Genomic DNA, 13,913 nt, shown 5'->3' on the forward strand with positions numbered 1-13,913 from the left:
TTGAGAGAGAGAAAGCCAGATTTTAAAAGTATACAAGGGTAAGAAATGCCTCAACACTCAGTCTCAAACAACCAATCATCATCATCATCATTACCCCCATCTAATTTGTTTTTGCCAATCCAGCATAAAATAATGGAAGCTCCTGTCAAAATTCAAAGTGCTTCTGCCATTCAGAATGCAAAAAGGAAATGTGCCGTACCCATTCCTCTGAATATATATCAAGTTATTAGAAGAAACATTAAGTTCTATATGCAGAGAACTAAATAATAACAGCTGATGAGGCTCATATTGATAAGTATAAATCATCCTAATGCAATCAATTACTGTGTTTCCCCCAAAATAAGTCCCACCCAGATAATAAGCCCTAGCCTGATTTTTAGCGTGCTCTTAATATAAGCCCTACCCCCAAAATAAGCCTGGGGGTGGGTGGGCATGGCCAGCACAGGAGGTGGCAAGCATGCAGGGGCTGTTGGTGTCCAGCAGCAGCAGCCGCCTGTGCAGTACAGGTAAGTCTGAGCATGGAGGCAGAGGTGGGGGTGGGGGAGGCAGGCGATCTGGATGTGCTGTGCAGCCATCTGGCTTGTGGGAGGATTGTGTGGCAGCACAGGCAGTAGGCGGAGGCAGAGGCACCAGGGAGAGGCAGGCAATCTGGATGTGCCATCCACTCCATCCCACCATCTCTCGGTTTGTCCGTGGCTGCGCTGGAGCAGGCGGCTGCACGGCACGTTGGGACTGCCTGCCTTGCACTGTGCCTCTGCCTCTGCTTGCTGCTTGTTCCACTGCGCAAGCCTCCTGCAAGCTCCCACAAGTCAGGCGGCCATGCAGCATGTTTGGATCACCTGCTTCCCCCCCACCTCTGCCTCGGTGCTTGGACTTACCTGCACTGTGTCAAGGAACCGGCGGGCTGCGGCTGCTGCCAGACACCGTTGGCCCCTGTACACTCACTGCCTCTTGTATGCACGCCGGGGGTGGGGTGGGGCGCCCAGCTGGGCTGATCACCCCGATACCGTGTTTCCCTAAAAATAAGCCCTAATGCATCTTTTGGTGCAATATATATATATATATATATATAAGATTGGGTCTTATTTTCGGGGACAGGCACTTCTAAGAGGAAAAACTGATCAACTTTAAATTTAAAATGAAGAAGATTTTAACTTGCTTTATTTTGTTTTGTTTTGACAGGAGTCCCAGAGTGCCTGTAGAGCAGAAGGTCAAAAGAAATTTTTTTGAATATAGTGTTCATGTTCATTTGTATCTATGAAATAAAAAACATGAGATACAGATATAGACACACCCGCAACATGCAGACATACATCATGCTAATTTTTGAAAGAATAAGAACTTTATGCAGCACACAGAAGTGACTATAAAGTCATAGGCAAAAAATTTTTAAAGTAGAGGATAAGAGCAAAGAAACACCTGTACTTAAATCTGGTTTATACCAACACTATTCACTATTATTAGTTAACAAGCCACTGTTGCTTGGTTCACAACAATTTGGGGGAAAACAGCCACAAAACTCATGGTTTTCATGGTATAATGACTGGCTTTGTATGCTATTTCCTTTCTGAATAAGTAATGTAGTGCAGAGCACAGAAAAACAATGAGAAATACAAAGCTGCTTTCTTTTTGAGGATTCATCAACTTGAGTCCATTTCTGTTTTTTCAAACTTCCCTTTTCTTTCCTCTCAATTCATTTAGGTTTTCGATATACAGTGTTTGTCTTGCTATTTTCTCTGTGATGATGTCACTTCAAAATACTTCTTTTGTACTGGGCACTGACTTGTTTGTACATATTCATTTGATATCCATGCATTCTTTTTGTTTTTCCACACACACTTCTCAATTAATCTATTTTTATATTATTCAATTTATATTGCTCCTGACACACTCAAATCTCAGTTCCATATAAAAAGTGAAGTTTACTTTTGTATATAGTCATTTTTTGCTGTAATTTCTTGCAGCAGATTTCACTTCCTCTTTATCAGAGTTTACATGTGGCAACATTTTTCCATTTAGTTTCCCAACTTTAGTTAATAGTCTACTGAAAGTTATCCACTTGCTTTAATTTTTTGCTATGTATAAACTTACAAATACTACAGCTATTTTGAATGAGTACGGGAATTAGCTCAGAAATTAAAGTTACTTTTAGAAGGAATTCTGTTATTTATACCTTATATGTGCAATGTTTTTTGGGCTACCCTTAAAATATTCCAGCATCCACTTGGAACGGTTTATATTTTGGACATACTTTGGCAAATAGTATTGTGTAATTTGGTATGGCAGGATAATATTAATATCTTCTAGCTTTCTGAATACTTGTGCATATGTGTGTGTTTGTGTATGAAAGTTGCTGAAAAGCCATTAGGAAAATATTCAGAATTGTGAATATTTCCGGACTGAACAGGAAAGGGAAGATAGGTAAAAATGAAAAAAGAACTTTTTCCCAGAAATTTGCTACTTTCTTTCTTTTTACCCATTCGTTAAATTATTTTTAAATGGGTGCACAGAACTCAATATTATAAAACATGGACATAAATGTAGAAATTGTATACTTACCCAGGAATCTGAAAATCAATATAATTCTTTGGGACATATCCCTCACAATTCTTCAATTCAGCTCTGTACCAATTTTCCTGAGAGCTTAAGATCTGTAAATCAGATGGAAAACTGAAATTACTTTATGTGAGTCTTGTGCTAGCCTATGTTTTGAAGATTTTATGCCTCCTTAACTCCTTTGCTATGCTTCTTGCTATCAACTCTTATCAGTTTTCCTCCAGAGATCTGAAACAAGTTTCAGCCATTTTTTTTCTTGAAAATAACTGTGTTCTCTTACCTCAGAAGAAATGAACTAGCATAGCAGGTGTGCCAAACCAACTGTTGAGAGAAACTGATCATTCCTGACTTTCATTTATTAGGCATGGACATCTGTGGGAAGAAAGCTTACATGGAAACACTTTCCTTTAAGAAAAAAAAGCCTGATTGCACAAAATTTCAGCTGCAGAGTGTGCCTCAGCACCTCAAAATGTCAAAAGGAAAAAAAAAGAGGGTGGACCTGTGTAAGCATAACAAGAAAAAAACATTAGAAGCTGTATTGAGGGTCTGGATTTCTCCCCTACTTTGGTGCTTTGGTTAATTACTTTTTAAAGAATAAGTGTTATATAAAATTTATTTGAGAGCCAGTTTGGTCTAGTGATTAAGGTACCAGGCTAGAAGCCAGTCATTCTCTTCTCAGCCCAACCCACCTCATAGAGTTGTTGTTATGAAGGAAAACGAGAAGGAAGGTAAAGGTAAAGGTAACGTTTTCTCCTATCCAGTCATGTCTAACTCTAGGTGGCAATGCTCTTCTCCATTTCTTAGCCAAGGGAGCGTTGTCTGAAGACATTTCCATGGTCATGTGACCAGCATGACTATATGCTGAGGTGCATGGAACGCTATTACCTTCCCACTGAAGTGGTACATATTTATCTACTTACATTTGGATGCTTTCAAACTGCTAGGTGGGCAGGAGATGTGGTAAGTAACGGGAGTTCACCCCGTTTGAGTTTTCGTGCTTGAGTTTCAAACAAGCCTAGGATCTTTAACCACTGAACATCTTTAACCACTGAGCCGTCATGCCCCCAGGAGGAAGGAGTATTAGGTATATTCGCCACCTTGAGTTATTTATAAAAATAATAAAGGTGGAATATAAATAAATAATATTTCCATCCAAAGTGTTCCTGCACATGGCAGCTACCTAACATGACAGTGGCTTCTGAGGTACTGTATTGCTGTTCAGTCTTAGAGAGAGATGGTGGGTCAATGAAGTGACTCTGCTGTCCCTTAAGATTTATCTCTGTAAATGACTGCAAATAATAGATAGAAGTGAAATCATCCCATAAATCTTACAATTTATAATTAATATAATTTATAATTCTTCCTTGCTTGTATGAGGAAATAACCCTTTCATAATCAAAAATAAAAAGAAACAGGGAAACCAAATGGAAATTTGGGTGGTTTAGAAATAGGAAATATAAGTAAAAAATAAAAAAATAGTTTGAGAAGATTATGGTAGCTTGGATTGAGATTGTGGAATTGGTAAAATAATTTTAGAAAGCAGTGAAAGAAGAGGTTGAAAATATGTTTAAAAGAACTAAATTTATGAAGCATTGTACTGAATCTATAGTAGAGTTAGTGGCATCACTTCAGGAGGCATAGAAAACAAACAAACAAATAAATAAAACATCTGCCTGTTTCACATCCTTGGGAAGGACTTAATAGGTGGATAGAAATATCAAATCCACTCTAAACACCTGGTTGACTGTGCAGTGAATCATAATAACAAAGGACCACCTAGTTAGCTGCTGCAAGAAGATCACACAGACTGACCATAAGCAATGGTATGACAAAGTAGCAACAATGGTACAATGAAATAAAAATCTGCAAAAATTACAATTTGCCTGGAAGCAAGAACTGATGGACTACAAAATAAACTAAGTAACAGAAAATAAAAAACTAAATTACTCTGGGACTTTAGAATTCAAACAAATAGACACTTGCCACATAACATCCCAGACTTAACAATTGTTGATAAGAAAGACAAAATGTCTGGATAATGGACATGGCAGTACTTGGAGAGAGCAGTATAAAAAACAAAGAACAGGAGTAAATCACAAAATGCAAAGACCTGGAAATAGAAATAGAACAACTGTGACATAAGAAAGATAGCACCAATAGTAACAGGTGTCTTATCGACAAACATTTAGATAATAATCAAATTGAAGGTTAACCATAATAGTAACAATCCTTTAGTTTAAGTAGAGGACAGAGGAAAAAGTATATAGAACAATGCACATGCAAGCTTACATATGACAACGCATTCATATGTAATTGAGAATAAATGTTCATATTGTTGTATGAGGCACAAATTCTAAATTCATGAGGTGGGACCACACACCGTTTCATTACTCATGGATTTTAACAGCAAATATGCTTAAGCAAGCCACTATGTGCTGAATTGTAGTGTTTAGCATTATCTATTCACACTCACTGAATGTTATGTCCTTTCCTCATTAGATATCATTTTAAGTGTCTTAAGTTAAATGTGTGAAGTCTGTTAAGTTAGCAAAATAATGATAACTTCTACTTCAGAGAAATCTGAAGAGAATGCTGCTCTTACTCATCTCTGAAACCATAAATTAATATTTCTGTAAATGTTAATAATTTTGTTGGAAGTCAGATTTCCAAAATGTAGTGCAAAATTGCATAAGAAGCTGCTGGCCTCAAAATTCCTTTACGCCTAATTGATTACAATTTTTTTTTCTTCCAGTAGACAAATTCTGAAATCTAAGCAATACTAAAAACTCATATGAGTACTTGTTTAATTGGAATTACATTTCCAGAGAAATAAATATGTTCTGAGGTAAAGAGGACAGTCTTCAGGTAATATCGTTTTGAGAACAGGTTCATGTACAGATATAGGTTTCCTCCTGTCAGTGGGCCTCATCCTTCCTGCTTTGTTAATATCTATATTAAAACTGGGCTCTTTTTGCCTTTTGAAAGCAATTCTGCACTCTGTAAAATAGTATTTTTAATTTAATATTTTTCTAGGCAATGTTAGTTTTTTTTTAAAAAAAACATCTAAACCCCTGAAAATTTGCCGTGAATGAACTTTTGGGTTTATTTTTAGTGTTTCATACAACCCCATCACTGGAACCCAGTGTGAAAAAAACTGGCTAGAGATAATCCTTTGGGAATCAGTTCTAGTTTATGATGTTTGTCACTGATTAACAGAACAAATATATCTTCATAGGAGACACTTCCATGCATAGTCTTTGCACTGTTCCAAAATCAGTTTTGCATCTATGTGATTTAGGCCATCTTTGTTTGGCAGCTGAGCCAATTTATTTCTGGTTCGCTTCAGAATCTCCTTTCCCACTGGAAAAGCTGAAGCTGTTTAGTATTTTGGGCATACAACTTGTCTGCTGGCAGAAACCTGCTGCTTGACTTTTCATTTCAAACCAGCTTCTTCCTCTTCCCTACAGAATTCAGCATCAAACTGTTATTGTCGCTGATTTTTTAAAGGTAGCCAAGGGATATTCACTTGATAGAATTACAGCTTTCCTTGTTGCCTGTGTTCACTGTTTTGGGGGAATTACTAGACAATTAATACTTAATTATTAACATGGGTGAGGGGCCGCTGAATGTCACTGTTTGTACTATCTTAGTGGTCATCTGGAGTGCACAATGATAGTGTTTCAGCACTTTGAGTTCACTGGCAGTGAAGATAATTATTAGTTAGCTTCAAACTGCTTTTGAGGGTTTGGGGAATAGAAAAGATGATGCTCTGGAAATGTCTGTGAAGAAGTGTTGATTGATACATACCTTCAGAACATCTCGTGCCTGAAAACTTAGCTCATCCTCTCCTGATGCTTTAAAGTCAAATTTTGCAATGGCTTCCATGGTATCTCCTGCTATAGTGAAGTAGAAGATACATAATGTTATTTACATTTTCTCTAGTTTGATCAATGATAATCTTTATTATTAATATATTGTTCAGGAATCTTTAGTTGAATTTGTAAGGCAATTATATTGTCATTTATGGCAGAGTTCCACAACTTCTCCGGCTTTGCGGACTGGCTGTGGGGGAGAGGGGATGGTTCTGCCTGAGTGGTGGGCAAGCATGTGCACAGCTCCATTTGTGCGAGTGGGGAGAACATGTGCCTGCTGCTCATACAAATGGGGATGTGGTGTGCATTCACTCGCCATTTCCGCGGCCCAGTTCCAAACAGCTTAAGGCCTGGGGGTTGGGGCCCACTGATTTATGGTATCAGCCATAGAAACATTCCAGTTATGTGGTTTCACTGAAATGTTGGCTGTGCCGCAACCAGCATCAGTTAACATAGAAACATTCCTAATTGTAATTAACATGATATTAAAAAATCATAAAAGCAAAAACTAGGTGCAGTAACACTAAGAGTACTTTCCCAGATTCCCTGAAAAGTATTATGATCAATCTAATCATGTCTTGGCTGCAGATCATCCAAGGCAAAGCCTAGACAGCTCCATTCTGTCATCCATCCTAATACTATTCCTTCCATGCACAATGTCCAACTATTATCCATAAGAGTGCTGAATGATGGTGAATCATCTTCATAGGAACATGTCATAGGAATTGTCATGCACTGCAGTACAGGTAGTCCTCGACTTACCACAGTTCATTTAGTGACCATTCAAAGTTACATGGGGGGGAGGGGTAGGGAGGGATAGGTAGGGGTGGGGGGAGGGGGGGATTGTTAAAGATAAAATGTACTTTAAAACTTTTCAATAAAAAAAAAAGTTACAACAACACTGAAAAAAGTGACTAATGACTGTTTTTCACACTTACAACCATAGCAGTATCCCCATGGTCATGCGATCAAAATTCTGATACTTGACAACTGACTGATATTTATGATGGTCAAAGCATCTTGGGATCATGTGTTCACATTTTGCGACCTCCTGACAAGCAAAGTCAAGATTCACTTAAGATTCACTTAACAAACCTGTTACTAACTTAATGACTGCAGCGATTCATTTAACAAATATGGCAAGAAAGGTCATAAAGTGGGGCAAAACTCACTTAACAAATGTCTCACTTAACAATAGAAATTTGGGGCTCAGTAGTGGTCATAAGTCGAGGACTATCTGTAATGCTGAACCTTCAAATCCATATAAATACTGTATAGTGTTCAGCAATTTCCACGGCAAAGAATACTGTTAGAAAATTAGAAAAAAGGCAGGCTCTGACCAAATTATGAAAGAAATAGAATTTCTACCAAAATTGCTTTTGAGAAAGATCATGAAGTATAAAAGTTATCAATTGTCATAAATATGAAAACTGGAATTGATATTGATATCAGCTTCATCAATTTTGTTTATGATGGACTCCTACATTTTGCACTATATTGTCATTATCAAATGTGTTTTATGCACAGGTATCTACCAAGAAAGAGGCAGCAATATTAATATATATCGTATGTGCTTTATTACCAATAGCCCCTTTAACTTGTAATAGTGGATCAAACATTCAGACAATCAACATATATGATAAGGTAGTAGTACTGGCTGAGTGAATCTTGTTCTATTACTGAAATAGGTATAAGCCACTCTTGCCATTTCCTGCTAGCATGATTGTGATAAGATCTGAAAGGATAATCAGAGCCAGCTTCAAGTACATTTATCTGCTGCACCACCCAACTGAGGCTCCCAAATAGCAACACAGGAAGTGGCTCAGTTTAAAGAATGAAATGCAAAGCTATAGTGTGAGCAGATAAGAAATACACAACCAGTTGACAAAAATCTACAGAATAAGCCTTTAGTTGTTAATACATTCCATTCTTTGTCAAAATATCTTCTTACTAACTGATTGCTTTATATAATATAATTAGGCTACTTTTATAGCTTGTTCTTATTCTTTTTAAAAATATTAATAATAATCATGCTATCCAAATAATTAACCGTATTGTTTCTTCCAGTAATCCTGCAAGGAAAATTTACAGTATAGTTTTTCGGTGTGCTCCAACTGGGAAATATACTACTTGACTTTTGGGAGGAATGTAGCAATTTAGATGCTTAACACACTGATTTGGTAAAACATTGGTGGATTTCATCAACTTGTCCAATTTATATCTGATGATATACCTGATCAATGTATGGATGTTAGTCCCATGAGGTAGACCAAACCAGGCAACTGATTTCACAAGAAGATTAAGGCTATCTTTTATTGTGATAGGCTATAATAACAGTCTGATTGTGCTTTACCTCCACTCTCACAGTGCAGTGTCCCGGGTTATGTGATCATCTTTTATGACCTTCTGACAACCAAAGTCAATGGGGAAGCCAGATTCACTTAACAACCATATGACTAACTTAACAATTGCAGTGATTCACTTAACAACTGTGGCAAGAAAGATCATAAAATGGGGCAAAATTCACTTAACGGTCTTGCTTAGCAATGGAAATTTTGGTTCAGTTGTGGTCATAAGACAAGGACTACGTGGACTATGCCAGTGGTGGGATGCCAGTGGTGGGTTATGTATGCAGGCACACTTCACAGCACTTTTCATCTTTTTTTGATTTAGCATAATTTCTTTGTTATGAGTGACCCACACTTATTAAGTTTAATTACCTATAGTAGTTTAGCTATATCCTCCATGGGCTATTACAATATGCTTTATGTTGATCCACCTTGTTTTTCAAATGTTTGGAGGCTTTACTAAATCTCCTATCAGATTATATAATGAATCAGACGAGAAAGAAGAGGCTATTCAGGCAGTATTGCTGTTTTAAGGGCAGTTCATGATAGATTGATATATACAAAACTGGGACTGGAAGATGAGTGAAGAGTAAAGGATGAAAGTCTGGAGTGGCAAAAGCTACAAAATAATTTTGTATTCATATAAATGTTAAACCATAGGGCAGGGGTGTCAAACTGCTGGCCTAGAGGCTGGATGGACCCACCCATTGCTGGCAATGGCAAAAAAGTCACGATATGTCACAATGTCATGTGACGTTGCGAGTTTGACATCCATGCCATAGGGGGATAGTATAGATGTGTGCTTAATCCATTCATGAATGGGGATAGGCTCTGTCTGATCACCAAAATTAATGCCTTTAACCTGTGTAGGTTAACTAAATAGTTTAATGTGTAGTAAACTGTAAGTAAACTGATATTGCAGTGTAACTGAATAATCAAATTGAGATGATGATTAATTGATTAGTTAGCTAGTTTCCTCCAAAGAATGGAATCACAAGCTGCTTTTAAGTTAATAAAGGCAGCAAAATTTCCTATATTTGGAAATTTATAGTATTTTTCTGCCAAATGATATAATATTAAGCACTGATTTACAATATTATTGAATGTCCATCTCCAAATCCTTCCAGTTCTGGCACCATAATGTTATCAGAAAACAGCCAGTCCTATAATTTGTGGCAGGGAAATCTATCATAAAGTTTACTAATTATAGAGAAAACACTAATTGGATGACAGTTGGCGGGAAAAAAAGGTCTCTCTCTTTTTTATATATTGGGAGAGTGATGGAAATAAGCCAGGTTTGGGGAACTACCATGAAGAAATTTATAGCAGTAGAAAATGAGTTTAACACTGAAACCTATCATGATGGATTTAATTTTAAGAAATCTGGAGGAATTAAATCTGAACCAGGAGCTTGATTACTTTTTACATTTCCACATGGATTACTGATGATCACACTGTAGAATAGAGTTCTCTACATCCAAAACGTTGAGATACAATCCTGTATAGATAAAAATATACTTTGAAATTGTTTGTACCCAGATCTCAAGGTGGATTGAATTAATATCATTTTCTGGTTTTGTGTTAACATTAGGTTTTGATTTTAGAAGCCAAAATGATTTTTGTTTGTGACATCCTGCTGAATCTCTCTTTAGCATTCCTGGGCATTTTTGTTCTTTTTTTTTCTTTACTTCAATAGCTTCTTATATTTCCTTTTATATTTATAAGATATGTCATAGGAATAGGAATTATTAGCTATACATACCCTCTTATATGCCTGCATTCCTGGCTTTTAACCAAAGCATATTCTTTATCAAACCATGGTTTAGATTTCCAAAGTGGTTGATGCATAGAGTATGGTGTTGTAGGTGGAATATAATTTTGGGTGATGCTAGTAAAACTTTGAAAGATAGAAACTGTTTCTTTTTTAGCTAACTGAAGTCAATAGAGACTTTCCCAAGAGGACAGTTTGGGGGACATTAAAGAATTGGGATCATCAGAGGCTAAATTGCTTGTTCATTTTGACCTGATATAAGAGCAGATAAGTGTCTATGGAAATTCTCAGTCATCCAAATCATCCAGCCTTTGGGACAAGAGCAGATAAGGGCTTAGGAGGATTCTGTTGTCTAGTCTGCTTGATACCAGCCCAATATTGACCCAGTATTAGAAGGTGACCACCCCAAATACCACTCTGAAATCCTGATATTAACGTATAATTCAGGTTAGATAGTCATCGAGAGCCCCAGAAGGGGAACTGTTCTTCAGTCACCAGGCATATAGCTATTTAATGTCTTTACATTAAATTTATTGCCTGTAAATACAGTCTCCACCCTCCTCATATTAATGCCAGTATCTTTTGGCTGCTGTGAAGAATATGGGGCATCCAACAGTTGTTATAAAGCCTTATCATTTGTTCCAGATCTGATATTAAAATCACCAACCAATAGCCAAGTAAAATCAGGATGTTGCACAATTAGCTCACTAAACCAAGTTTCAAAATAGCCCCAAGAATCATTAATTTGGGCTATTAGTTTTGAGGTAGAATATACTGTAAGCATTTAGCAGAAGAAATTTAATGGAATTAATTAGCTTAGAGATTGCTATTACTAGTTGGTCACATGTGAAGACAGACACTATTTGAATGTGCAAGGAATCAGATAATAAGATACAGAAACACCCTAAAGATTAGCTTACTTTCAGATATGGATGGGTCAATAATGAATGAGATGAGACACCTCTAAGTTGTAAGGATTGAATATCCCATATCTTATAGAAATATTATTGAAAACTGATTTATAAATTCTACATAACTTGAGGCGGTTGTTAGCATGTCAAAAAGGCAGCAAAGATGGTGCTTTTTCTGTTTTGTGTTTGGGGCTTAGGTGCTACCATGTCTTTGGGCTGCTGTAACTTTTAAGGGTTTTTACATTTTGTTTGTTAAAAACAAATATTGTTAGATTAATAATTGAAACATTTGATTATTTTTTAATGTGCAGAACTGCTGATAAATTGTCATATTTGCCATAGTATAGATGAATTCATCTGAACTTACAGTAATGAACTCAAAACACTGTTTTGTAGAGCTGAGTAGCTCACAGTCTTTTTCTGTTCATATTCCACTTTTGCAATATGAGTATCTGCATACCTAGGCTGGATAATTTTTAAATGTTTAAAAGTGTGTTATTTTTTTAAAAGTGAAAATTGAGTGATAAATATTACAAAGGCCTTTGCGCCAATATTTTGTTTTTCAGCAGATAAAATGTCCCTCCTAATATAAACCAAGTGAAAGAAAACCAAAATTCAGAGACTATTTCTTCTTTAAAGAAACCAGGCCACCAAAGAACAATGTTGCTGGGCACCATTGAAGCGGACACAAGCCAGAGCATAGAAAAACTCAAATCAAAGATGTGGAGACAGCTGGCCCATAGACCCCACACCCCAAATAGTAACTTACTCCATTTAAAAACATATTCTGTATTTTCACTCTGAACTATAAAGACATCCATATTTCACCATTGTGTAAAGTAATACTACTATCTCAATATAAACAAAAGACCAAAATTTAACATAACAAAGAGAAATAGTTTCCTCTTTAAAAGTCAAGTCCCCCAAACTCCCTTTGAATCAGTTAAATACAAAGTCAGGTTAAATACTATAAAGTTAGGATTACATATAGCAACAATAGACTTTACACCATATTAAATGCAAACAAATCTAGTATACTACATTTTTCCAATTAAGATATTAATCAATCCAAAAAGAGCAACCTAGAATAACAACATATCCTATTTATCCCTGATCAAATAAATTGACTTTGTAGCCATTTTTCCTTCTATATAGAACAATCTTTCTCTGTAATCCATTCCGATGGTTATTGATTCTTGTTACAGTTTCTTTAGCACTTTAAGCAGTCCATTTTGTGAATCCAACCAAAAGAAATTATTTCAATTGTCCTCTGGGATTTTAATTTTTATTTCCTTCTTAAATTTTAAAACCTTCACTTTTCTCTTTATATCTGGTGACAAATTCTTATTCAGAGTTTTGTTCATATTTTTTCAAGTACCGGTAAATTTTTGCTGCATATCTTGTAACATCTTTGGGATCAGACACTTTTCAAAAACACGCAACATAGCTGACATTATTGAATCAAATTTGTGACACAGAATTTGGTACTATTCCTGAAAGATATTTCTGAATGCCATTTTAAGTTATTTGTCTTATTGTGTCTACAATCTCAAAAACATTTTTTTCTTTCCCATCAATTTACATTTATTCTTTAAAAATAGTTTCAAAGTCTTAATATTCATGGTCCAAAACTCCAAAGTTTTCTGATCCCTTAAAACCATGTCTTACTTTTTGTTGTTTATTTTAAATTCTTAAGAGTTATAAAAATAAATCTTCATATTCTTATAATGAGTATTGAAGACACTCACCCGTTACTTCCAGCCTTGTCACTTTGCAGGTGCCTAGCTTCTTTGAAGCAGTTTATAGACAATTTCCTGAAGTAGTTAGCAGTGAAGTTAGTATCTTTTAAAAGGCCCCCTCTGCGGTTGGAACAAACATGACAAATTCCCCCATCACCTGATGCCCCTTGCCCCACCAGAAATCACTTTTTTGTGTTCTCTTCATGAGGAAAAGGAACAATAAGGAAGAACAGCTTGGGCCATCTTGTGTGTCTCTCTTTTCTCTAGAGTGGAACGTAGGAGACAATCTACTCATCGTCTGTGTTGTTAATACTGCAAACGTTGATTCCGCTTTTCCATGGAGCTGTCTTCAGCCTGCCATCTTCTCATGGAAGCCAATTGGCTTATGATGTCTGAGTGATTATGTGAGCTGTGATTTGAGGAACTTAACATAATTGGGGGACTGAGCATTCCCAAAAGAGAGTAGAGCAGTATGTACAGCATTCACAGACTGCTCATCCTCTATCTATACTCTGGATCATAAACATGTTTATGTTATTATTCTTCCTTACTGAAGGTTTCAAGCTCAATCCTTGGCATTGCCAAATTACCTAGGATACCTAATCTGAAATGGAGAAAAACACCATCTCTCAATGACAACAATACTGAGGTAGATGGTTGATTAAAGAAAGGCAGCTTTTTATGCCCAAATATCTCTGTAGCAATAACATTTTTAA

At 36.3% G+C, this 13,913-nt stretch overlaps 1 protein-coding gene across 1 annotated transcript in view; it reads right to left on the reverse strand.

The window, feature by feature from the left end:
- Positions 1-6,444, reverse strand: part of GRAP2 (GRB2 related adaptor protein 2) — a 40,275-nt gene extending 33,831 nt beyond the window's left edge. Inside the window, exons 1-2 of the mRNA XM_081330887.1 lie at positions 6,364-6,444; positions 2,560-2,651 (exon numbers count right to left, since the gene is read on the reverse strand). Of these exons, the coding sequence (XP_081187013.1) occupies positions 2,560-2,651; positions 6,364-6,441 (170 nt within the window). The 5' untranslated portion in view covers positions 6,442-6,444. The remainder of the gene's footprint in view (positions 1-2,559; positions 2,652-6,363) is intronic.
- Between the last annotated feature and the right edge of the window lie 7,469 nt (positions 6,445-13,913).

This window comes from Vipera berus, assembly GCF_964194415.1.
Source record: "Vipera berus genome assembly, chromosome: 6".
Lineage (NCBI taxonomy): Eukaryota > Metazoa > Chordata > Lepidosauria > Squamata > Viperidae > Vipera > Vipera berus.